We start from the raw sequence: 27287 nt of genomic DNA, 5'->3' as shown, positions 1-27287 counted from the left end.
CCTCAAACCAGCTGAGAGTAAGAAAATGAGGAGAAGGATGTAGGAGAGCAACCGCTTTTTTAATATCTTCCTTTAAAAATACTGTATTAAGCAAGGTGCACAGACTCAGAAGGACAGGAATCGTATTCTTCTCATACGTAGATTTTATAAGAGGGTGAGAATATGTTACAGACTATGAAACTAGACAGAATATTGTGTGTGTGTGGGGGATTATTGAGGGAGAGGGGAACAGCAGGCATATGTGGCAGAGTAGGGAGGAGACTACTGGAAGTTTAAGAGCACAGGAGGATAAGTGGGGTACAGGGGAGCAAAGCAGAGAGAAACATCCACATAAACAGTTTTTTTCTTGAAATACAAAAATGAAATCTAATACTTTCCAGGCTAATTAAACACAGTGGATTAAAACCAGCAGCATAAAGAAGTACGTAGAATCATAATTTAATTTGATTTAAAGTAGGTCTTTAGTGCAGGAAATGAGCCGGAGGTGGGCCCCAATACTGAGGAAGTTTGAGCATAATCTGTGTATGTACAGATTAATGAACAAATAAATTTGTGGTATGGTAGCTAGGAGTCACATGCTGTAATTTTGATAGGGACCCAGGGTCAGTGTTTTTCAATAGCATCATTCAAATCTACTGTAAATACGTTGGGATAGCACATGCCATTCATAGGAATGCTGCTTGACACCAATAAAAGAACTTTGCTGGCTGACAAGAATTGCTGCCATCTCTTGGCCTGGCTCTGTCAATTTACCATATAAAAAAAATGCTGACACCTAAATAGATGATGAGATCAGTCAGTCGCTAACTTGTCTTTAAAGAATTAACACAAAAAAAAATAAAGAAAGAATTAACACTGGAACCCAGACCTCTCCCGAATAATTCTCAGCTTAAAGTGCATTGAATTAGCTCATGCTCTCTTATCAATACCTCTCCCCGACCCCTTAGTGTCAGGGCAAGCCAGGAAAGCCAAAGCTTCCTTGACACATAAGACCCTGGCTCAAAACCTTGAGGTCACTTTCATGTTTCTCACTTTTAGCTGATCCTAGAGCCAAACTCTCTTTTGTTCTGTACCGAGGAAAACAATATCAAAGGCAAAGTCATGTGCCAGTGAGAAATCTGCTAAACTTGCAGCAGCTGCCATGTTAGGTAGATAGCAGGTGTTTACCCGGACTGGAGCTTCGCCTTGCCATCTTTTTATGAGCCAGTCATTAACAGACGTGGAGAACAGCAATAGTGGGTTGAATTTAGGCTTTGGATCCAGACAGGCCTAGGGTTAATTCTGACCCTGAATATATACGCTAGTTTGAAAAGCTCAAGGAAATCATTGAAGCAACTTGGTCATTCCCTGTGAAATTGGAATGCAATTTATAAATTTATGTAAATTAAATGACACACTGTGAAGAGAACATCTGAAAACCTTTATCATACTAACATAATATTGAATATAGTTGCATTTTTCTCCTATTAAAAGGCAGAATTAGAAAGGTAAACTTAAATCAAAATATATAAAAATGTTGTGTGTGTGTGTGGAGAGAGACAGAGAGAGAGAGAGAGAGAGAGAGAGAGATCTTAGAATGAATTAAGATGCTGACCATAGCTTTTCCAGTTGGCTCAAATTCCCCTTCCACCAAGATCAGAATGATATAATTAACTGTAATATCTTCCAAAAATGGATGATGTACTTAAGAAGCAGTGTATTCTATTAACGATCATGGATGCTGATCTTTCTTTTATTTATAAACGTGATTTACTGATGTAATACTGATTTTAAAATGTGTCCACATGTATGGAAGTCAGTGTAACTTAATGGGGAGGATATGCTGCAGGGACCTCCAACCTGCCTTACTCCTTTCTAACTGTGGGGAAGTAGCTAGGATCTAGGACCCCTTTACCTACTTTTTCTATACTATGTCTGCTTTTATTGTCAGGAATTTGGGCTATGTGAGAATTGCCACTTCCACGGGTAGAAAGGTAAAATTATGATGACTTGTCCAAGAACCAGGGAAATATTATCTGTAACCACCCAAGGTACCCAAATGATACTGGAAACATTTGTTTTAATTTAGAAATGCCTAAACATTCAGATTCTGAGTATCCATTTCATTTTTAAAAATCAGAATGGTTTGGAAATATGCAAGAATTTTACTTAAAAACTTAGTTTGGCCACATTCTTCTACTTTACCTAATATAGTTTATTAACTGTTGTATCTGCTCATATATACATGTGTGTGTGTGTGTGTGTGTTAAAGATAAGAGTACTTCAATTATTGAGGTAAAAGCATTTTAGAGACATATGGAAAAATAGATAATATCTTCAAAATGGAAGCCTGCCACAAAGATTAATAATAATTTTGTGACACTGAATGAATTCGTCAATTATTTGGAAAAATAGTCAATAAGTATTTGCTGTCAATATTGTCTTTATAGATGTAACAACATTGGGAGAAGAGAAAAGGACTACACAAAAGAAATCATACATGACCCTTGTAATCTTTTGAGGCTATGCCATAAAGATCAGTACAAAGTAAAGATTATAGAATTCATAATAAAAAGGCAGAGTGAGTTTCTGACTTTACAACTTTTTATGCATAGATTTTGAAAGTCTGGATTAATGTGGTTACCTCTGTAGTATTCTGGGCCAAGTCGTGCTTTTCTCACATTGGGTATGTTTAATCTTCTAGGTGGATTTTTCCATCTTGGCCAATTATACGTTACCTCAGTTTGTCTGAATCACGTCATCAGGATTAGGATGTGCACCGGATCTAAACCTTTCTGAGTTCAGGACAAGCCAGCTGTTTTAATACTTTGATCATCCTAACTGAGGTCTTTACACACGTCTCTCTGTCAGTCAGTGCTTACTTATCCTCATGTGGTCTCCCAGGCCTCACATACTGCCCTTTTCAAGCTAAGCGACTGACAATCCCAATTCACACTTTTCAGTATTACTATTTATTTTGCTATTTCATTGAACTTATGATTCTTCTCTGTTGGACTGTCCCAGCACAGGAATTTTTCATATTGGACAGAGGTGAAGATACTGGTAAAACAGAGAAGAGTAAAATAAATTAAAGAGCTAAGATCTACGTACGAAATTTCCCCCTCTCATCCTTAACAACAATACTGATCAAACCTTTGAGTACCAACATCATGGAGATACACCTGACAGATATTGCTATACGTGAACTAAAGTCATTTGAAAACAATACCCAAACAAAAGAGAAGGCCATCTCATTTTGTTCTCTGCTAGAAAGTTCTGTACCTGAGATCCTGGAGTCTTTGTAGCAGAATTCTAGTTTTTCGTGACTTTTGAAATTGTATTTTATACTGCGTGAGCACCTGCGAGATTATGTCTAGCCTTGAGAGGGTTTGTTGTTCTCACAAATCCCAATATATTGTTCTTTTCATTTACCCCAATATAGCTTAAAGACCCTCCTCCCCACACACACTAAGGCCACGAGATTAGATTCAAACCAGCACATTTGAGGAAAGACTCATGATGGAATATTGATAAATAAGAATTCTAGTCCATATGTAACAGCTCTGTTCCTTCTATGGGTAACAGACTTATTCTATTACTCAGCAAACTTTGTAATGAATTACGTCATTCTTTTATGATTACTCATAGAGTCCTGCCTAACTGTCCATCAAACAACCAGTCAGAAAGTGTAGGTGGAAGACGCCTTAGACACCAGCATGGTGTCAGTTCAAGTGTGCACTCAGCAATTGCAGAGCCCCTGCTGGCAGGTTACCCTTATCTTGATGAATGAAAAAACACTGACATCTACTACCTTGAAACTCACTGTAAGAACATTTATCTTGCATGCTGAGTCTTTCATGCCTAGAAGGCTACCCAGCACATCATCCAGGCACAGCTAATAACTATTTGGTGAATAAAAGCGATATACCACAGAGATTTGTATTACGAATGTCAAGATGATATCGCCACACAAACATGTTCGCGGTTGCTGACTGGATGATGCTTTTCCGTTTGGATACTGCTGAATGAAAGTAACTGAGATCAACCAACTAATTATGCACATTAATGACCTGCAAACTTGACTCAATAGAGAAAACAAACTGAAGGGTGAGTACGACACAGCTGCTAATCTTTCTGTACTTGATTGACACCAGGAAGCACTGGGTTAGGACTACAGGGGAGAAAGACTACCTCTCCACCACATCCTTTCCTTAGCAAGCAGTGATGGTGATGGCAAATGACTGGGAAAATGAAAAGCATGCTGCCCAACCACAAATACCCATCATGCTCCATCAGTACATACAAAGCAGGCAAGCCCCTCATCCAGTTTAAGCTAAATCTGTCTGCTTTCCCTAGACCTCAGAGGGTAGCTCAGTTGGGTACAGCTGAGACCAGTGTCAGCAACTGGATCCCAAGTGCCAAGTTCAAAAGAGGCAAGGTTTTTCATTGGGTTCTAACTACTAAATTGTCACTTACATCAGGGAATGAGATCTGTCTCTTAAAAGCCCTGGAGAAGTTATTTGGATTTTTATATATAGGTGACCTGTTAAATTAATAAACGTGCATTTTGGTATTCTAAGGTGGTGTTTCCTTGTTCCGTTGTCTCCATAAAGGAGCACACACAGCCCCTCACACCTAGTTTTCTTCTTGAGAAACACCTGTCTTGAGAGTTCTTGAAGGCAGACCTTCTGAGTGCACACAGGGTCAAGCACACAAATGGTGCAGAGAGTCTTTTGGAAGTCCCATTTGTCCCTGAGACTTCAGTCACCTGCAGACTGCATGCCTCATTGGCTGCACCATCTCAGGCCTGACAGTGTAGAATGAGTTTAGGAATCTCATTGAGTGTCAGAGAGTCCAAACAGCAAACTCCATGTAATGTTGAAATGCCTTGTACTTTCTGCTGATTGTGGACTTTTTCCCTTCCTTTTTGTTACTTGGCAGCTATAATCAATCTTCTTTGGGTTTGGGATATTTTATGGGAAAGGAAGGGCATACTAAGTAAAGCAACGTTATCCACTAAACATGTATCCCTATTCAGATTCATATAAAACCCCCACTACCTTTGCTATGCAAACACACACACACACACACACACACACACACACACACACACACACACACACACACACACAGTTCCTGGAATCCCTTACACATTCATAACCCACAGACATTACCATAGGGCAGCAAAATTCCATGACCATCCCAGTCAAAAATCAAGCCAGGCTGAAGATGCAAAAAAGGTGGAGATGATACCAGGTGGATGTGTAATCAGTAATAAGAAATACATCGAGCCCCATTATGAAAAGAAATCCCCCAGTTGTTCAGGACCCCCCTCCCCCTTCCATCCACTGATTTATAACCCTGAACAAAGATGTAACTGCAGGGTCTCAGAAACTTTGGTTTTTCTTTTTCTTTTGTTTTTGGCATTTGATTTGGCTTTGAATTTCTTCTTATCTAGTTATACCATTCATTGCCCATTTTCTTTGCTCGGTTGCCCATCATTTCCGTTCCACCCCTCCAGAAATGAAAGAAGCCTTAGCTTCTGAGCCTTAAGGATGAGACCTCTGCATTTTCTTTGCTTGTTTAGGGCAAGAAATGAAGTGCCGCCTCTTTTAAGTGGCTGAAGCATGCAGGAGGAGCATACCTTTAATTTAGTGTTGGGATACCTTACTTGCACCCTGGCTGTAGTCTTATTGGAGACGGCAGCCTGCCTGAGATCCTCTAGCACTGAAATAATATCATCCAGCACGCATTTCTTATCCTGATTTCTCAACACACACAGATGGGAAAAAGTATAATTATAGCCCTTGTGGTTCACCTTCATTTCCATCACGGCTCGGTGGGTCTGCAGGATCCCCTCAGCCTGGAGCAAAATATTGTCCCCGGGTGGGGAGAGGAGGATCACCCTGCCATACCTCCCAGGGGTGTGTAAGTCCGAATAGAGCTGGCTTTTGGACTGGTCCAGGGGGAATAGGCTGCTGGCTAGGCTGCGCTCGATCTTGGCCAGGCTGTGGCTGGGAGCAACCAGGCGCTCCAGGTCGCCCTCGGTCTGGAAGCGGTTGAGCGCGCTGAGGCCGAAGGTGATGGTCAGGACTGCCGGCACGGTGAGGAAAAAGACCGGGTGCCGGCTCACGCATAAGCCCAGCCTGTGGCAGAATGACTGGAGCCCTCTGCGAAGCACCTGCCGCAGCATCCTCCACCAGATCCAGCTCGCAGGCGCTCCCGGCCGTCTTAAAAAGCACATGTGACATGTGTAAGCGCTGGGGTTACCCCTCTCTCCCCCATCCCATTCCCTCCAGGGATCAACCCCCCCTCCACCACCCCGCTCTGCCGCCGCCTCCTCCCCGCCCCCTCCCCGCGCACACCCCGCAACCGCTCCGCCCGGTCTTCCCCCGGCCCCACCTCCATGCGCTCTTACTACTCTTTCAAACACTGCAGCAAGTTGCAGCAAGGCCGGCAAGTCTCGGGAGCGCGCGTGGGGGCCGGACGGCGGGCGCTGCGGGGAGTGGCGCCCCCCCACACTCGGTGTCCCCGGCCTCCCCGCGCCCTGGCTGGCCGCGCGCTGCCTCTCACCGCATGAGCCGCGTCCCCTCGCTCTAGCCCTTCTTCATGTCGCTGCTGCAGTCCCCCGGCCTCCCTCACTGGAGGTAGCGGTTCTGTGCGGAGCGTCCCACAGATGTGGATTTCCTCTCGGTCTCGATGGGGTTCGGTGTCTTACTGGGACCATGTGCCTCGCGGTGTTGTAAGAAGCAGACATGTGCCCCGTGGCGCTGAGAGAGGGCGGGAGTAGAAGAAGGGGGGTGGTGGTGGTGGCAGAGAAGCTTTTCTCTTTTTAAGATGCTGACAGTTATTTTTAGAGTTTTGTTTTCCTTGTCCTCCCGGCTGGAATGAATGGGAGACGTAAAGGGTGAAGGCGCTGCTGGCCCATTGGAGCAGGGGCCGGCAGAACCTAGGAGGGAGTGGCTCCACGCCTCCTCCAGGGGGCAGATTTCAAGCTCCTCTTAATGCCCCGTGCCCTCGAATTCTGCCTTTTGGCCAAAGAAAAGGGAGCAGAGAGGATGATGCTGCATTTTTAACATTCTACAAAGCATGCAAGGGCTTTCCTTGCAACTCGTTCCAGGCTGCCTGGCCACACACTGGTCCCCTGAGCTGAGGCCTGCCAGAGACCCCAACCTATGCTGGTGCTTTGGGCTCTCCAGATCCCTCCCTTCCTGGCTCTGGAGGTTGGGAAGGAAACATTTGTAGTGTGTGTGTGTGTGTGTGTGTGTGTGTGTGTGTGTGTGTCTTCTTCCTAAGTGTTACACACATGTTCTCTGAGGATTCAGGACCTAATACTGGCATCTGCCTCCTCTCATTATCTCCCCCTCAACCCTGCACAACAACTCCCCCACTCCCTGTCCGATTACTTATCACAGACACTTCAGGACATACAGTTTAGGCTAATTTTCTTCTGTCAGGAGAATTTCAGAAGCAGAAGTTTCAGACACAGTGGACAGTTTCTCCCAAAAGAAAGGGAGTTAGGTGGGTAGGGGGCAACATACTGCAGATCTGATAGAAAACAATTCAGTGTCCATCATAGAGAAAGAAAACTCTTCCATGCCCCAAAATGTGCAGGCCAGGAACTCCCTCCCATCATCAGACTAGATCATTTCAAACATGTGTGTGTAATTTTAAACCTGCTGGGCATTCATAAGTTCCTGAGTGGGAAAAACACAAAACACAATAAACAAAACGAAGACGAAGAAATCCTGAGAACAAATTGTGCAATTTGATTGTGAACTGATTTTCCCAGTTCAGAATGACTTCCATAAAGAAGACAGAGTCTCAGTGGATGCTTTGTGCTCACTTTCTTAGGAACAACCAGGGGCCCATTTTCCATTAGATGCTTAGAGGGGCGCACATCCCAGCACACAAACTGCTAAGAGCTCATCTTCTAAGGAGATACTTTATTTATTCATTTGTTTTTGTTGATTAGAAGTGATTCCTCAGCTAAGGCAGCAAATTAAAAACAAACAAACAAACAAACAAACAAAAAACCCCGCCTAGTTTAGGAGTAAAGATACCATTCATGGATCAGAATCTATAGGATTGTATAAATAAGATTACATAAAGATTCCAATTTTATAAAACTAAAAACAATCTTGATGACTGTGTAGGGAAACAGCTTCTGAAATATCCTTGGTGGTTCACTAGCCAGCCTAAGCTACAACCTTCTTCACATTAAAGACCTTTCTAACTTTCTAGGAAGGTCATTCTACTGTCAGACCTGTGTTCAGCTGAACTCAATGTGTTTACCACACTCTTTCTCCTTCAGTGGGAAGCCTTTTATTTTTTTCAACTATCAGATTATAATACCATTTATAATGTGTTCCACTGGTGCCACAGGAGGTTTGTATCAGGGCTGTATCAGTTGGCTCAGGGGTTAAGAGCATTTGTCATTGCAGATGCCTGGGTTCAGTTCCCAGCACCCTCCAGGTGGCTCACAACCATCCTTAATTCTGGTTCCACAGAAGCTATTATCCTCTTCTGACCTCCACAGTCACCAGGTATGCACATGATACACATGCATGTATATATACACATGCATATTCACTCATACACACATCTTAAATAATATGTATTAAAATAACCATTCTCTTCAGTATCTTTACTATATTAAATATACTTGGTCATATTCTTTGTATGAAATCTCCTAAGAAGCTGTCTTTAAAATACAATGGTAAGATTTGGGAATGGGCTCTGTTGAATACGTTCGCTATTCCATTTTGTAAACAAGAGAGGAGGGAGATTAGGGGACTTCAAGATGACATTGAGAGTCATTACAGAAGCTGAGACTGATACCTGGGTATTTTTTGTTAGGTGAATCAGAAGCTGAGACTGATACCTGGGTATTTTTTGTTAGGTGGAAACTGGATGTCCTGTTTCCAACAGTAGACATCCAGGTCACTTCTCACAATACACAAGAATGTCATAATTATTTTGCCCCAGCTTTCTCTTTGCACTTCCTGAATTTCCTTGCCTAATAGATTCATCATAATTAGGGTGGAAAAGATTACAGTATATAATTGACTAAAAATATAAAGTATAAAGACTTGCTAAAATGAATGACTTATAGATACACATCACGTAGAATTATAACTCATGGAAATACATTTTCCCACCGTTAAGTGAAAATTATATACAGTATGAAGTCACCTGAAAAGATAAAGGCACACGCACAGATGAAAGATAAAAGTGGCATTAAAATGTCTCTATTTATAATTTGATGATGAAACTGATGGTGACAAAATTAAAATGGCTTAATTTCAGACACTGTGTAGAAAATTTTAGAAAGTACAGGATGTTGACTCTAACCATTGTATAACTTCTTCCATGATTAAAATATTAGTACAGTATATTTGATATAATTACCAAACCAACTTTGATTTGTTATTAATTGAATAAACACATATATAGATTTCTTCCGTTTCTAACTCATGCTCCTTTTCTATCCCAGGCTCCTACCTGCAAATCCACATTGTGTTCGGTGTTCCCTTTGGCCTCTTTTAGTTGTGACAGGGTCTTGGAGAGTCCTTGCTTTTGATTGATCTCCTGGAAAGTTTTGAGAAGAATTCATGGGGTCCTTTTAGAATTTTCCCCTAACTGAAATTACAGGGTATTTTTCTCAGGAAGAGACAGAGTTTAATGAAGGAAGAACACAGTGGTAAAATGCCGGTTTTGTATCACATCAAGGGTGTACTCCATCAGTGTGACTCTTAATTTGAACCCAAGTGCTTGCCCAAAGCCATGTTTATCAGCTTTATTTGTTGTAAAACAATCATATTCCATACTATAGTTTTGAGAGGGAAATTTCTACATGCATCTAAACTAGAGGGCGGGAGACATAGCTCTGTCTCCTTCTGCCTTGAAGTTGGGTCTGCAAATCCTTTGAAATTCTTCTGTGCAGGATACTGATCCATTTTAAATTACCATTTTATTTACCTTGATATAAACCTATAGATATTTCTTTATACTTTGCATTGTAATTATAGATAGTTTGATTGATTGCTTGACCACATTTTCAGTTGCCCCTTTGACTCCTGTATCCGTTTGACATACTCTATACTTATGGGGTGCCCTTTTTCTCTCTTTCAGAAAAGCATTCATTACTTTATAATTTTACAAGATGTTTCAGCCTCACCTTCTGTCTTTTCATGACTGGCCCTAATGTTAGCTATATCTTTTCTAGAGGTTTTGAATGTTTTTGTTCTGCTTGTATTAAGACTCATTCCAGAAACACAGGTTTGGCTGCTTGCTTTCTGATTATCATTCTCTTTAGCATCTCTCAGTAGACAAAGCTGGATATAGGTATAAACACATCCTACACATATGTTCTTTGTTACTATGTTAAATTAAGAGTTTATATGAACACAAAAGGGTTTACATTGAAGGGTCCTGCCATAATATGGTGCCAAACAGATCACTGTAGTCCATCTTTCTTGCTAATTTGTAAGCTGAATTCCACAGTAAAAACCCTGGCTTTTGAGGTGATTCCTTCTTTTAAAGTATGGTAAGACATATCAATTCTTATTAGGAAAAATGTTCACAACAAGAAGAAAGAGCCCAGTTTTCCCTACTTTTGATACGTTTGAGAACCTAACATTAAAAACTACCAGGGATTTATTAGAAAGACAAATTGTATGTTAAGAAGGAAGACTGTTACAAATTATCAACCTATAGAAAGTTAATCTTCACCAAAACATCAGTGGATGTCGGTCACCTGATAATTCTTACAAACATGTTTTAAAAATGAATCTCAGTAGAAAGCTAAAAGCAATTGTATTTAGGGCTATATTAGTAACAACACGATAATCAATAACGTTTAATTCACATAGCCTTCATTTTTTAATGTGTTGGTCAAAATCAGTTCTCAAGACTTGAGGCCAAATTAGAATCTATGTGATGGTTTCCTTGTGAAAAGGACACCTGGGGACACAGAATGTTTCCCGAACTCACTTCCTGGTTGTTCCAGGTGAGGAACTTGATTCTCAGATGCTCACTTTTCCTTATTTGTAAACCGGAATCTCATTAACCCACTTACTCAGGGTGAACACTCACCAGAATGCTGCAGGTCTGCTGAGCTAATCCTGTAACAGTAGCAATTATAAGAAGCCTTCAAATCTCATCAGTTACAAAGCAGAGTTTTAGATGGTGCTGGAAGTTAATATTTACTGTGGATATTTTTGGTTGGCTGTGTGCTTCTATGTTCATTTACTTTCAACTAGTGATGTTCAAGGTCATTTCCTAGCCAAGCAGATGAAAGGGACACAAGCCTGGAGGAGCATATCAGAGAGGTGTAATGGCTTGCTAGAGTGGCAAGTATCTCTTTTGGTACATTGCTCAGACTAGCACCTAATATCCTTAGGGAGAGTGATACAGTGTAGCTATAGGTCTCAAAACAGGTAATGAGTGCAAGGGACAGGTAGCAAAGTCTCTTAACATCTTTCTATATTCTATTGCCTTGCCCACTCCAATTCACCAATGTGTACTTATACTAACGTTTGAGGCCCTTCTGACATTTCTTCCAGGTGTTTAACCTGCACCCGGTTGGCCTTGAGTTTCATGAAACTCTAGTCTTTAGTGGTGGTTTCAAGGAATGTTTGTTCCTAAGATTATCAGCACCTATTGTTTGGGTTTGTTATATTCCAGAGACCTACACTACACACACACACACACACAGACACACACACAGACACACACACAACATGTAATATATGTGTGTATATATATATATATATATACATATATACATATATATATGAATGACATATGGGATATATGATTATCTATATCTATGAGACAATTCTGATCTTCAGCATTTGGGATTTCTCCATCTGTGGCTGGCTCAATTAGTAAAGATAATTCTTATCTCGCATACACAAGGAGAAAGTAAAAGAATGGCAGTTACAGAACTAGTTACTTCAGAAATTCAAAGGCATTGTTAGGAATCTAGATCTTGCTCACTCTGGGTTGGCATTTTGAGCTGGTGTTTGCTTACCAGCAAGATGTGCAGATAAAACAAGATTCAGAGGTAGGAGAAGCTGCTTCAGCCTGTATGGCTCTTTACAAAGTAAAGAAGCTTTTCCCAGAAGACTCCCAGTGGACTTGCTCGCAAGCCTTATTTCCCATGCCGATGTCTAAATGAATCACTGGTAAGAGAAATGATGGCACTGTAATTGGCTTAGGCCAACCTGGACTCTTACAGGGCTGGGAATGGGGCCAGCTCCATCCTTGAGCTTGCTGTCAGTTGTGAAGTTCATCTTGGGTGTGTTTTGCTTTAGACCAACATTTCTCTAGGAAGAAGCATGGCATGATGTGAATGTTTGGATTTTTAGCATCTCACAGTAACCTCTGAACAGGTTTTTTTTTTTTTTTTTCTGCACAAAGCATATTTGTTTTAGGGGATCTTCCTTTCTGAGTTGAATAATAAAAGGAAGAATTGATTTGTTTTAATTTTAATATTGCAAAGTTTTTTTAATATTGCAAAGTTTTATTATAGGATAAAAAGTCTGTTTATTTAAATGATATAAAATGGTATAAATGGTATAAAACATATTATTCTCTTGGAAAAATATGTGAGATAGAACTTACTGATATAAGGAGTCTCTACAAATATCTTGTCTTTATCAAAATTTGACTAGGATTTGGGGCTGGGGAGAAGGCTCAGCATTAGCTGTAGACCCGAGTTCAAATGCACATCACTCACAGAAAATGTAAATATGGCTACAAATGTCTGTCATTCCAGAGTTGGGGGCTCTGGAAACAGGCAGCTCCTGGGAGCTCATGTATACACTTAACACCTAAACTAGTGTAAACATGTATACACTAAACACCTAAAATAGTCTCTCGCATAGCAACTATTTAACTGGATGTTTTAAAAGCAGGGAAAATCAAGCTGACTCATGAGTTATGAGCATAAGTATTTTCACAGAACTGTGTGTGTGTGTGTGTGTGTGTGTGTGTGTGCACACGCACGCATGTTTGCAGTCTAGAAGTCAATGATGAATGCCTTCTTTAGCTGGCCATTACCCTAATTTTTTGAGTCATGATCTCTCGTTGAACCTGAGTGGGATAGGATGAACCGTGAGCTTCTGGGGTCTGGCTATTGCTTTCTCCCCAGTGATGGGATTGGAGATACAAGCTATCACATCTCTCTCTCTTTCTTTGTCTGTCTCTTTCTCTCTCTCTCTCTCTCTCTCTCTCTCTCTCTCATGCTCTTTATCATTCTCTCTCTCTGTTTCTCTCTCTCTCTCTCTCTCTGTTTCTCTCTCTCTCTCTCCCTCCCCCCCCCCAGTAGGGTAACTGGCATTTAGAATCAGGGTATCACAAATTCCCCAACCAGCTCTTCGTGTAATGACTCATCTTTTTGTTCCTTGAACTATTATTTTCTTAAGGTAGAAAGTGAAGAATGTTTTGGAAAAGATAGCAGTCAATCAAAATGTAGTTTCATCTTAATGATCAGCATCTAGACCTGCTTTACCACTGTGTCACTTTGGCCCAACCATTCCATGTGAGTAAACTCCAGCTTTACGACTATAAGCTAGAGTAAAGCAATGGGCTTGAATTAGATGCTTGTAAACTTTCCTCTGGCTTTGACTTTATGACACTTTGGAGTTTGAGTTCTGGCACTAAATTCTTAATTTCCCAGATGTTAACAAATTGTAATTGTTGGTCCCTGCTTGAATCTCAGCCTACCTTTCCTTCCTGGTGACTTGTGCTTTTGTATGATAGCAAGGGACTGAGAGCAACCCAGATTGCAAGAATACAAACTTTGGCATTGCTCTGCAAATTGATAAAGGCTGGAAAAATTCCTGAAATATAGTTGCAGAAGAATAGCTAGGCTGAAGATCAAATTCTTCGTGACAAATTGCATTACAATGTGCAGTCTTCCTGGGTCAACTCACAAAGGTTACATGCTACTGTCTCCACAACAGGTTTTCGACTACTTAAATAGGTAGCTTTTAAGTCGGGAAGAAGGTGGTTCCATATTAAAATGTATCTTGGACTTATTTTTATTTTACATTCTTAAATCCTAATGAAATACAAGTCATTCAGTTTTAGACACAAAAAAATTTATTTTCAACATTTGTCTTCCTCTCCTTTCTAATTTTTTTGAAATTACTCTATAATATATTTTATTTTTTTCTGGATAAACTCATGGGTACATTTTTGACATATTGTCAACAAAATTATACATATGTTTTCATAAACTTGAACTGATATTTAGATAAAGTTATTCTGTGTGGCAAATTAGGCTATCAGTGGCGTTCACCATGTCCAGAGAGATGTTTGCTCCTTTAAGATGGGTTTCTCATGAATCCCCATGTGATATTTTCACCCTGAAAAAGTATTTTTCAACTGATGAGGCTGCTTTCTATTTGAAATTTGAAAACAAAGTTAGCAAAGCCATTGCTTGAACTGAGGTAGCCATCTGACTACAGTTCAAGAGACATTCTGTGTTAGACTTAGTGCTTTGTAGCAAAATTCCATATCATTAACTTATCAAATATCAACATTCATGTTTATATCACTGTAAAGAGACAGGCCACAGGAAAACACTGGTTATAAATGCCCTTATTTAGAAGGAAAGAAGGAGAAGAATAAACACTGAACGGGGGACTTGAGGAGAGGAGGTGGCATGGACCGACAGCTCTAACCCAGTGGGGAAGAACATTTGAACACTGATACTATTGAAATAAAAGTATGGAATTATTATGAAAACAGTTCAGATTTTTTCATCATTTTTATTATTCATTTTATTCCCTACAACTAATGTTATTACTTACACCTGTGTGGAGTGTTCTTGCAGTTCAACCCTCTTTATGCATGGAATATCATTGCCCCTTTCTATTTGATACTACTGTATATTGTTAAAAGGATGAAATTCACTGTTAATGATGAAAAAAACAGTTTTAGTTTCAGATTTTAAAAATTATATATGCATAAATATCTTGATATGCATGCATAAATATCTTGATATATATGCATATATAATTATGTAATTTCTCTCTCCCCTTTCTCCTTACAAGTCCTCTAAATTGGTTTTCAATTTAATTACTTAGAAATAATTTGTGTGTGTATGTAGCATGTGCGTTCATGTGTGTGCACGTGTGTGTATGTGTTTTTGTGTGTGCCTGTTTGCTATCCACTCTGTGTGTGCAGTAGCCGATGATAGCCAGAAGAGGGCATCAGATTCCCTAGAGCTGTAGCTATAGGTGATTATGAGCTGCACTACATGGGTTCTGGAAGTCAAACCTGAGTCTTCAGGAAACAGGGAAAACGCTACTAAATACAGCCATCTCTCCACTGTCCAAGCTGTGATTTTAACCCCACCTCTTCTGATGATTTTGTCCCTTTAGAACACAGAAAGAGAAGAAATGGAAGGCTTAGATTCCTGGTTCAAGCAACTAATTTCTTCAGAATTAGTGTAAATTAAATGCGTTAGACAACACACAAACTCAGACAAAGCTTGACATTCAAACATTTGGCCTTCAGCTTGTCAATCAAACAGAGGAATTCTATGTTGGCCTTTGAAAGAGAGCTACCCTTTCAGTTAGAAAAAGCAATGCAAACAACATCAACTCATATTCAAGTGGAAACATTTTCTTAACAGAACTTCACATAACTGTTCTTACATAAGTATACAAAACCTCTCCAGAAAACACATAGCTAAGAATGGATATTTAGTTATCTTGTTGACATGGGTAAAATTAATACTCACATACAAAAATTATGATGGAATTTCTTTCTGTCAAAATCATCTTTGGAAAAGGAACTATCCTTTGCTGAGCTGACTTAAAATTTGTTGCAGTCTTTATTGTACTAAAGTAATCTCTGCCTACTTTCCACATAAGACAGGAAAGAAGAAGGGATTATAGTTTATCAAACACATTTGTATTCTATATTCTAAAAAAAAAACCTGCACACAAACCTACACATATATGTTATTGACTTCTCACCCCACATGTTAATAGTTTATTTCTTTTGAGTTAACTACCACCCAACACAGATGTCCTTGAAGGGGTACAAGGTTGACACTAGCTGAAAGTAAATAGACTCAAGGCATCAAGAAGTGGACGCCTACACATCACTGGACGATGCAAAGGAGTTAATGAGAGAGACACAGAATCCGTACTCTCAGAAATATGATGGACCATCTGAGCAGAAAAGCAGGACTAACCTCCATAGTGGTTGGCTGCCTTTCTTTCCTCTGCCATCTCTCTATATAATTATCTGGCTGCGGATGAGATGGAAGATAGCTTCTAAGGCACTAGCTTGCTCTCTTCTCTTCTTAGATTGCTATTTCTCTAAGTGTTGTGTGGCATGTAACGATTCGGTTCCTGTCTCTGCTCACAGCCTTTGTGATGATAGGCAGTAAGAGCCTCAGTAACACATTGTGTTGGGCTTAATGAAGCCGATGCCTATTCAAAATAAATCTTTATTTCTAGTTTAAATGTCAGATAATAGTACTATACAATAACATAGCAGCTACATAATTCATTCAGTATCCTCAAGAACATATGTCTAGACAAATATAAGAAAGATGACAGAAGTGTAGATGTCCTTTGACTTTCAATGTTTAGTCCATGTGCCCCGTGATATGCTCTCTGTCCCGGTTCACAACTGTGTTCTCCCTCTCCTTGCAGTTTCCTCCTCCTTCACTACCAGCTGCAGCCCTTGTGGTGATAATGGCATATCTTGGACTTAGTGCTTATTGTACCTATAAATTTTCAGTAACTGGTTCCTTTCTTGGTAATATTTGAAATCCAAACAAAGTTCATTATAGCTAGCATGTAAATTCAAGGGAGTGATTAACAGATGAAGATGCTGAAGCGACGGGCTGGTACGAGACTATGAAGAGGTTGGAGGCCAAGTTCATCCAGCACAGTTCTCAAAGAATTGTTGAACAATTATAATTTTCCTCAGCAAATAAAAAGCTTGCTGCTTCTGAGGAATGCACATTGTAAAGGTAAGGTAACATTACAGAATTTGGGCTTTCTTTGTGTGTGAACTGCTTCACATTTCTGAACTCTATTAATAGATTTGCTGTTTTGTATCATTACTTTTTATTGTTTCTTTACTATCTCCACAGAATGCAATAAATTTTATAAAACCAGCTTTAATTGTATTTCTTGTCTCAATATAATATTTATGCATGGTGAAATCATCAAGTACACAAACAATAACGCTATAAATAGTTATCACTTACTTTTTTTGTAATTTTATGCTGAATGGATTTCCTTCACTCATTCAGCTATGCCCTTATTATATATTTGGCTTGGTTTTGCATTTCTGCTGCTGTTAATGGTGCAGAATAGACAAACATTATTACTAAATGTAAGCATACATGCAGACTCCTAGAAGAAGAAAAAAAAGCAATGTATTTTTGGGCATATTTTCAGATTTTGTTTGTTTGTTTTTGTTTTTTGGCTTTTGAAATACATAGTTATGTGTCCTATCCAGAATATCTACATGAAGATTTTTTTCTTGAGAAATGAAAGTTATTTCTTTGTATGTAGAGCACAGATCACAGGTGCACTGGGTAAAATTGAGACTACTATGTGTTTTAAAGTAGGTGAACAAAACAAAGATTTCCATGCACTGCTTTATCATATTAAATTGTCAGTCTAATTATGACATTTGGATACATACTTTGCTCTTCTTGCCTGTCTTTCCTGACTCTTCACCTATTTCCCCCTTCCCATTTCTAACCATTCTTCCTCCACTCACTACCTTCCCTCCTTCCTATGTTCCCTCTTGATCATGTTTTCTGTTTCTCATGGACTCTTACTTCCATCTTATACTCTCCATTCAAAAACTTTTTTTTAAATTAGATATTTTATTTACACTTCAGATGGCATCCCCTATCCCCATTCCCCCCCCCGCCCCCCTTAGGAAACCCCTATCCCATGCCCCCTTTTCCTTTTTGCATTTATACATTTTTTTTAAAAAAATGTTAATCATAGGCTTTATAAGTTTGAAATTGTTCAATCAGAGGTGTAACCCACTGACCGACCTAGATATAACAACTATCTTTGACTGGTGGAGATACATGAATATCTGCCTCCCTGTCTCCCCCCCTCTTTGTCTCTTTCATCACCTAGCTTCTCCTCTCCTTCTTCTTCTCCTCTTCTTACTCCTTTTCTTCCTCTCAGTACTCCTCCTACCTTAGCTCCTCTTACACATCACCCTTCCTGTTAAAATGAAACTTTTCTCTCAAAATACAATTAGAGCATAATTATGCCAATTTGTACCAGTGAGGTACAGGATAGTCCTAATACCCAGTCCATCCTTTTGTTGACTAACCAGCTCCTCTGTCATCTATTCTAACTAGAACATTTAGTTCTGAACCTGGCTTTAGGATGAATGTCAGCCATTCAAAAACTTTTAATTATTTAGCTTGGACATATACATTTAGATGACCTAACATAAGCATATAAAATAATCAAACTTGTGCTAATTTCTTATAGTGATGCTTTTAAAAACACCCCCAGATTCAGGTTTAGTGTCCTGTGTTACCAACGGGATAGCAAATGCTCATTCATATTTATCTTGAATTAAGTTTTGTCTAATTCACCTAGAAAATATTCTTTTACACTGTTTAAACTCAAGGTGTAAAGCACATTCGTTTCTTCAACATAATGACACATTGGAAAACATAGCCATAGTCTATTTGATATCTGTGTTGATATTTGACTTGTAGCATGAGATAACATGCAGATTAGTCATTTTCAGTAGGATTTTATGTGAAAGTATTTTGGTTGTATGGGTAATTGGATTATAAAACACAAACATTTCTAGACAGTTTCATCACTGTGAGGACACTGTTTTTGCTTAGAACTGTAGTTTAAGCCATTATCAACTTGTCTGAAAATGAAGACTGGATGATTGTTTTAATTTTTGATAGCACAAGGCATGTACGGCATTTTCTACTGTATTATTCAAACAAAAATTATTTTTGTGGGAATGATTACTAAAATATATTTCAAAATAAGCATTAGTCTTTCTTACTGTTCATTAAGGAGTATTGCTGAGTCTGCAAGGAAAGTAACACAAACCCAGTATCAAAAGTTTTTAGTGTTTTATAACAGTGTTGAGAGTAAGTATTCAGAGAGCATTTAGTGTGAGAGCTGATCTCAACCTCACCCAATGGTTAAGCCCGTAAGACTTTTACTATCTACAGTCCTGACTCAACCTTACCGTCAACGTTACTATCTCACTACTAACCCAGCAGACATTCACACATTTTCTTCTAAGTTACTGCTGATGACTAATAACTAACTAAGTAACTCAGGTTTTAAACACCTTACATGTCTGTAAACGTTACAAACTTATAAACAGCAAAGACTTTGGTGTTACACACCATCTCACTATTCTATAAGATTATTCGCTAGGCAGTATTGGATTAGTGTTTTCTCAGCTTCGTTTGAAAATATCTTCACTTTACTTTTGTTTTGGCACAGACGTTGGCAAGTGTCCATGGTTCAGTTACGTCAAATTGTCCCTCAAACTTCTCAAAGAATAAATAATGGACGATGTGAGTCACATCTTACTTTACAAGAGCCTAGAAAATCACCATAATGATTTCTCTCATTTTAAAGCTGAATACTGAGACTACTTCATTCCTTTCTACACTTTGAGAAATTACTCTTGCCACGAAGTTAAAAATGATTGTTCTCCCTGGGGAAAATTATTTCCTTCACTCACCAGCATTCTCCTTCATTGTCTATGTTCTTTGTGTAGGGTTGAGGCTTCATGGTCTTTCTCCCTGTTTGTGTATCTATTGTTGTTCTGCTTATGTTTAGGCATTGATGTTGGTGTGACTACTTGTGTAGTGTCCTATTTCTAGGAGACACAGTCTCACAGCAACACTGCCACTTATCCTCTGGCTCTTAAAATTGGTTTTCCAATACCAAATGGTTGGCATTAAAAACATACATGCAATTTACATTATATAGACTGAACAGGTGATATATATACACACACATATATATATTCATATATATATATAATATATATTCCTATATACATATAGGAATATATAAATATAATACATATATACATATATTTTATACATATATATACACATATGTAGATATATACATATAATATATAATACATATATGTATATGTATTATATATTATACATATATAATACATATTATATATAATTATACATATTATATATTATATACATATATTATACATATTATACATATATATACATATATATACATATATTATACATATTATATATAATATATAATACATATATGTATTATATATAATATATAATACATATACATATATGTATAATACATATATGTATTATATATTATATGTATATATACATATAATACAACCTGTTTGGTCTATTGAATATATAATATAATATATAATATATAATATATAATATATAATATATAATATATAATATATAATATATAATATATAATATATAATATATAATATATAATAAAATATATATTATATAATAACTAATATATGATATGTGACATAAGTAATATAATATCTAATGCAATATAATTAATATATAATATACAATATATAATATATGAATATATATTTAATGAAAGTAAGATAAAGACCATGAATTTGAAAGAGAAAAGGTGGGTGTATATGGGAGTATTTGGAGGGAGAAAAGTCAAGGGGGAAGTGGTATAATTATAATCTCAAAAAACAAAAGAAGTAATTTTAGAAGTTAATAATTTTAATTACTCCCTCTGTTTGTGTTTTGAACTGCCATAATCATAGTGATCACAAGTCACCACAGGGCAGCAGATTACCTCAGTTGGCTGCAGAGTGAACTGCTGAGGAGTTTCATTGTGGCCTCATTTCTGCCTTTTATTGCCTGGAGAGACTGTTGTGAAGAGACAGTCCCCTCAGCATCCCTGCTCATCCTCACCATTGTCTTTCAGAGACGTGATATAGCTTAATCTGGAATTGTTGGCATTTTATTCTTTTAATATCAGCTCAGTACCATTGATTTTAAAAGTCATTTTGACTTCAAAGTTGACAGTGGATTAATCCACATGTTGTACCTAACACTATGATATGTAGTCTACTTTTTTCTCTTTGTTACGACCTCAAACAATGAAGCATATGGTGCAGAGCTGTGTGTGGCATGGGAGATGCTGTGGCAGTGCAGCTGTGATTAGATGCTCTGCTGTGAAGTACATACCAGGGCCAAGCCACAGGAGTGCCACATAAGAACGATGTCACAATTTCTCAACTGTGCTACAGCATTCAATAGTGCAAATCGGTTAGTGTACAAAACACTAGTATACTTGTGTTCCAATAAATTTTTACATCCAAATTTCACACTGAGTTTCACATGGTGTACTTTAAAATTTTTCTACATCAATTTACAAAACTGAAAGATTATTCTTATAATTTATATAAAACGAGCAGGCTGAATTTAGTCTGCAGGTTCTGTGCTGAAGGTTTATTTCTACATTATGTAAAATCAACACTGCTCATTCTTTTTCCAATTTAGTGTTTTTTCCTGATATTCTTCAATGGGAAATGGCACAGCAGAATGTGCATTTGTATGTGAAAAGGAAAGGTCATGTAGGTATCTTCTAGACCGACACAAATGAACTAAGAGTTCCGTGTCTTCTCTAAGCAGGGAACAGCAAGATTATGTAAATGAAAAGTGGCATTTGTATTTTTTCCCATTAGCTTTTCTTATTTCTATCTTGAGTGAGCTTCAGACTAATAAGGGGAGAGAACATCTGTGGAGAAAGTAAAACACCTGTAAAAAGAAATAAATCATTTCCACAGGACATTCTGTATGGCTTTTAAAAATGTCAATATTCTTTCTTATTGGTGTGTATTCATTGTACATTATATGGGTTTCAGAGGGACATTTATGTATTCATATACATAATGTATTATGAGAAGACCTCATCCTAGCATTGCTTTTTGTCTCCCCATTTCCCTCATTAGTCCTCTTTAATTTTCCCTGGACAGTTTTGCACTTACTTTTATATCATATATACTTAATTTTATGTATCTGTATACAGTCAGGGGTTTGTTGTTTCACAAATATTAAAATTTGACTTATAATTTTGTTGCTCTGGGGTTGTTTTGTCCCTTGTCTCTGAGGCAGGGCCTTCCTCTGTTACCTATGCTTGCCTTGAACATCTGGGCTCATGGAGTCCTCCAGCCTGAGCCTGTGAAGCCACCGACCCAAGTACATTCCTCTACATCTGGCTTAACTGTTCTTTTCCGAAAGATACAAATTCGAAGTTTCCCTTTTGCATTATAAATCTTTAGTTACTATACTGATGAAATTGTCTTGTTGAAATTAAATATTATTAGTACCATTTGTTCCAAGTGGACTATGCCACAGCGAGGCATTTACAACACTGAAATGGCAGAGCATCTGTCAATTCTCCCATTAAACATGCTCTCCTCCTCTCTCCGTGCCTGTTTCTAACACTGCAATGCCATTCAATACTGGTTCCGGATAGGACTAACCTGAGACTAGCAAAGCTCTAACTCTTGTGACCTTCTCTCATTATTTATTTATTTATTTTTTTTGGGGGGGGGGGGGCTATTAAATACCTTTAGCACTCCAAACACCAAGAATCTGATATTTTGTGTTTCCTACTTTAAAAAACCCCTCTGACATATGTTCAAACCAGTAACTATATTTCTTAGTAATTAAAACAATGTTAGACAAATCAAGTTGTCTATAAGAGTAGCATGTGTTAGTAAAATGATAACTATGTTAATCATGTTCGTCACACTAATGACTGCTTATGGAGACCTTCTTAAGGGCCAAGGACTTTACATACACTTGCTTATATAATTTAATAGTTACAGAAGTCCTAGGCACACAATATTTTTAAAGCAGCATTAAGTTATTAGGGCAATGACTCGAGGCTGGGGGGGGGGGAAAATGACATCTTTAAGGTCTTACAGCCACTAGATGGCAGAGCCTGGATCCAAATCCAGATGTATGTCATTTCCAAACCCACAAGGCAATGAGACAAATGAAAAATCCATCTCTATCCCAAGAGAATTGTTAGCAATGATGGTAAACACAGTTTATTTCAGAACCCAGGTGTTCTGAGTTAGCCAATCAAGACAAGGTCAGTTATAACATAAGTGTATCTACCTTCTCAATAGAATGGTTATATGGTGAAACTTGAGCAGTTAAATTTCAGATAAGGGATAGAATACATGCATCCGATTGACATGGCAAGCATATTACTTCTCAGTCATACTATAAACTTCATTTTAAAAATCATATACAGCCTGATTAACTGCATAAATGAAAATGTTAGCCAACAATTGCATTTTATTTTAAAGTCAAATTTTGGAGTGGACATCTTCCATTACAGCATCATCAACAAGGGAAATGCTCACAGATCTGATAAAATATAAAGGAAAATTCTCTGTTTTAGAGGTCACCTGTCACGTGTCCTGTTAGGAAAGTGGAGCCTCTTTAATCAGTACTGGTAAATTTTCATCCCTAAGCACATTTGGTTGCTCAAAATATATGTTAATTTCAGATAACACATTTTATGAAAACTTCCAAATCTGAAATAAATGCGCCTTGCAGTTTGTGATGCTTCCTCTCTTTCTTAAAGTTTGACATTTTGTTATTTGTTTAATGAATATTATTCAATGGTGCTAAACATGGCTGGGGAATAGATGAAACACAATCAGCATATGAAATGAATACTCTTACATCTGAGTGGCTTTATTCATATGAAGGTGAAGTTATTGAAGGTGATTTGTCATTTAAAAGCTGTGCTCTGAAATATCTGTAAAATCCAGTATATCCTCCAAGAATGCCACTTAATGTTCAAGGGATAAAAGATTGTGCTTTTAGCTCAATGGGGATCTCACAAAGATGAAATTGCTTATCATTTCTCCCAATACAGATACTTCACCCAAATCTCCGCTTTAGAGAAATAGTAATGATGGGCACACTGATACAAGCTTGCTGGTATGGAGGAAGGAAGGATGCCATGCCACAGTGTAGTGAAATTAACAGCAACAACACCAGAAATCCCCAAACACTAAGAGTAATTAAATACCATGGCAGGAGAACCACTAACACCAACCTTCTTCCAACACAGACACAGTTTTAAGAACACACTGAATATTATTGATTTCATAATTTGCATAATATTAGCTCTTGAGGTTTCAGGAAGTTTGAGCCACTAATTAAGTGGTAGACTAGAATACCGCTAATTAGCATAGAGTAAAAACTGTCAGACTGTCTCCATTTGCCACAGAGTCATCTCTGACTATGTCCATATACAATTTTAAAAATTATTTTAATAGAGTCTAACAATTAGAACTAAAAACGTCAACATGTTTTAATGCATTTAATCATATGGTCATTTAAAAGCCACCTGATAATTATATTCATGATAGATGTGATTGAAGTCCCATGATGCTTTACCCAAATGCATGCAACTTAATGTTTAAACATTAACAAAGCAACTAGCATGCAACTTAATGTTTAAACATTAACAAAGCCCATTGTTGAATTTTTAATATTACATAGGATTTTGTTCTTTAATGTAATTTTATTCATAAATATTAATCACTTAAAGAGTAGATATACAGAAAGCTGATAAAAGTGTTTTTTAATTCTTTTAAAGTTAGCATACAAAAATAATATATTACCTTATGGAATTTATTTTTCTTTGAGAATTTAATACATGCATTATAATCATACCCACAGCTATCCCTCTTCTCCAAATCACTTTCCTCCTAACTTTGTGTGTGTGTGTGCACGTGTGTGCATCTAGTTAGTTGTGCCTGCATGAGCTGTATGTGAATGAGCGTGAGTCATCCACAGAAGCATGCTTGACCTACTATAGCCACACTCCAAAGAAAACATTCTATCAGTCCATCACCTCCCATCACCTGCCAATAGCTCCTCAGATAGGAGTGGTGCCATTACTCCATCTCTGCTGGGATTCTGATTGGCTTGATCTGCACCTGTACCTCAGCTACTGGGATATCATGAGTGCAAGAGCCATGCCACATCCAGGAGATAGTATGTGACCGGACTCCTTCCCACTGGCTGTGGGTGTGAGCAGGGGATGTGTGTTGATGAGGATGTCTCATTTAGAAGGTAACACATAATGAGATTCTCAAGATACTTTGTTCTTTATTCATCTCCCTGACCCACGTACCTAACTGCCCTCTCTCCCACATTGCTGGTCTTTTCCCTGCTTCCATATCATCCCCTCTGCTCTCTTGTCACTTGTGGAAAAAGTCCTGCCATACAGCACATGTGGCAATAATCAGTAACCTTGGGAATACTGATTTGCAGTGTCTTAAATTGGAATTTTATGTCTATACTATGCCCCATCTTGTGTCTTCATGTCGATTCTGATTTTTTTTTTTTTTTTTTTTTTTTTTGGTTTTTCGAGACAGAATTTCTCTGTGTAGCCCTGGCTGTCCTGGAACTCACTCTGAAGACCAGGCCAGCCTCGAACTCAGAAATCCGCCTGCCTCTGCCTCCCAAGTGTTGGGATTAAAGGTGTGTGCCACCACCACCCGGCTCAATTCTGAATTTTATTAACTCAAGTCCTGGACTTTTATTAAATTATCTTGCATTTTCTCATTTTGTATACTGATCTTTTTCTTTTGTAGTTTCCACTTGCCTTCTTATATGAAATTCTGCTTGGATGAGGAGTAATTGGCTTGTTTCCCTCAGTGTCCATCACCACTTTCTTAGTTTCTCATGACACTTTCCCCAGTTTCGATACTTATTACATGGATGCTATTCAGTTCAGATTACTCCTTACATATCAATACATACTATTATGTATTATTATATGTCAATATACTAGCTAATTGAGAACCTCTTCAATAAACAGTCAATATTGTTTGTTTCAATTTGAGAGCAGGTAATATATTTAAGGTTAGAAATAAAATGAAATGTGAAAAAATAAGAAAAAAATGGTTCAGAAATGTACATATTTCCTTCTGTCTCTCCCTGTCTACCATATTTTAGGTTACTATTTACAAGTTGACAACTGTTATTTTTAGGTGACTAGGGTATTTCTTGTAGGAAAACTCATTCCTAGGGAAGCTCCTGTCTGTGAGACACTTTCCCTTTAAAATACTTTACCTGGCTTTGTGCTCATTCTGTGAGACAGCATGCTTCCCAGTAGATATCCTTGTTATTGTTCAAGTCACCATACACATTAATGTGTTTTGTTGTAGCTTTTTCACACATGCATCTTAATATGCTGTTTTATAAGCCTCTCCCCGACTACCCTTCACCATTTCCTAACCTCTTCTCGCTGGCTTCCTCCTCCCTGAAAGTCTTCCTAGTTCCACAATAACCAATTCCATTATCCTTTTGTTTTCTTTTCTTCTCCACATAACATAATCTCTCCCCTTGGAAAATACTTTGATGTCATTTTTTTGGAAGGCTCGCTCTAATAAATAGTACTTGTGCCCAAACTGAAATCTTTCTCTTTCAAAGCTTATAACTTCTCTTTACTAGGATGAAGAGTATTTCCATAAGAAGAAAATATCTGTTACATGATAAAATCAGGTTGCCAGTGGACATAGAATTCCTTGTTATCCCAGTGCACGGGGAACAATCACACAAATATACAAACAATAGTATCAATATAGAATGAGCACAGATACAAGGGTCTGTTTAAAACTCATAAAAATCATTAAAAAATTATTTGTACTTCTCATCTATTTCCTGCTTAAGTGTTGAGTTTGATGGGTTCTCTTGTTCCAGAAGCAAAGTTGTAAAAGTATGTTCAGTCTTCCTTTCAGTGACAAAGTGATCACTACATGTAAATATGGCCATTTTCACAATTTTAATTTATTAAAAGTTTCCATGCTCACACTCACTAGTCAATTTCTAACATAACCATTTTTTTTTTCTATTTTTCTTAAATTCTGAAGTAGCAGTTTGGGGCAGTATTTATATTAGGAGAGTGAACTGTTCATTTCCTTCTGGGAGGATACTCTGTAATGCCCAGATAAATTCCAGCAAAGCATGATTACAGAGGCCATCATGAAGTACAGTCATGATACTTAGCACACCATGGTTCTTTTATTATCAATACATAGTGTAGAAGAGGGAGCTTGAGAGACAAGGCAACAGTTACAGATGGATACTATTCTTCCAGAGGACTTGAGCTCTGTTCCCAACACTCATGTCTGCCTGCTTGCAACCATCTACAACTTCAGCTCTAGGTGATATAGTGCCCTCTTCTGGCCTCCTTGTGTACTGCACTCTC

At 38.1% G+C, this 27287-nt stretch overlaps 1 protein-coding gene across 2 annotated transcripts in view; it reads right to left on the bottom strand.

The window, feature by feature from the left end:
• Ptchd4 (patched domain containing 4) overlaps positions 1–6852 on the bottom strand; it is a 186544-nt gene extending 179692 nt beyond the window's left edge. Inside the window, exons 1-2 of one of the 2 annotated variants that reach the window (XM_034521726.2) lie at positions 6553–6852; positions 5798–6209 (exon numbers count right to left, since the gene is read on the bottom strand). In XM_034521726.2, coding sequence (XP_034377617.1) covers positions 5798–6209; positions 6553–6557 — 417 coding nt within the window. In that variant the 5' untranslated portion in view covers positions 6558–6852. Of the gene's footprint in view, positions 1–5797; positions 6224–6552 lie in introns of those variants that run through there. The other variant, XM_034521725.2, reaches the window with a different exon arrangement.
• Between the last annotated feature and the right edge of the window lie 20435 nt (positions 6853–27287).

The sequence above is a fragment of the Arvicanthis niloticus genome, chromosome 17 (genome assembly GCF_011762505.2).
Source record: "Arvicanthis niloticus isolate mArvNil1 chromosome 17, mArvNil1.pat.X, whole genome shotgun sequence".
Lineage (NCBI taxonomy): Eukaryota > Metazoa > Chordata > Mammalia > Rodentia > Muridae > Arvicanthis > Arvicanthis niloticus.
Note: the sequence above shows the minus strand (reverse complement) of the source record. Positions and strands in the feature narration are given on the sequence as shown.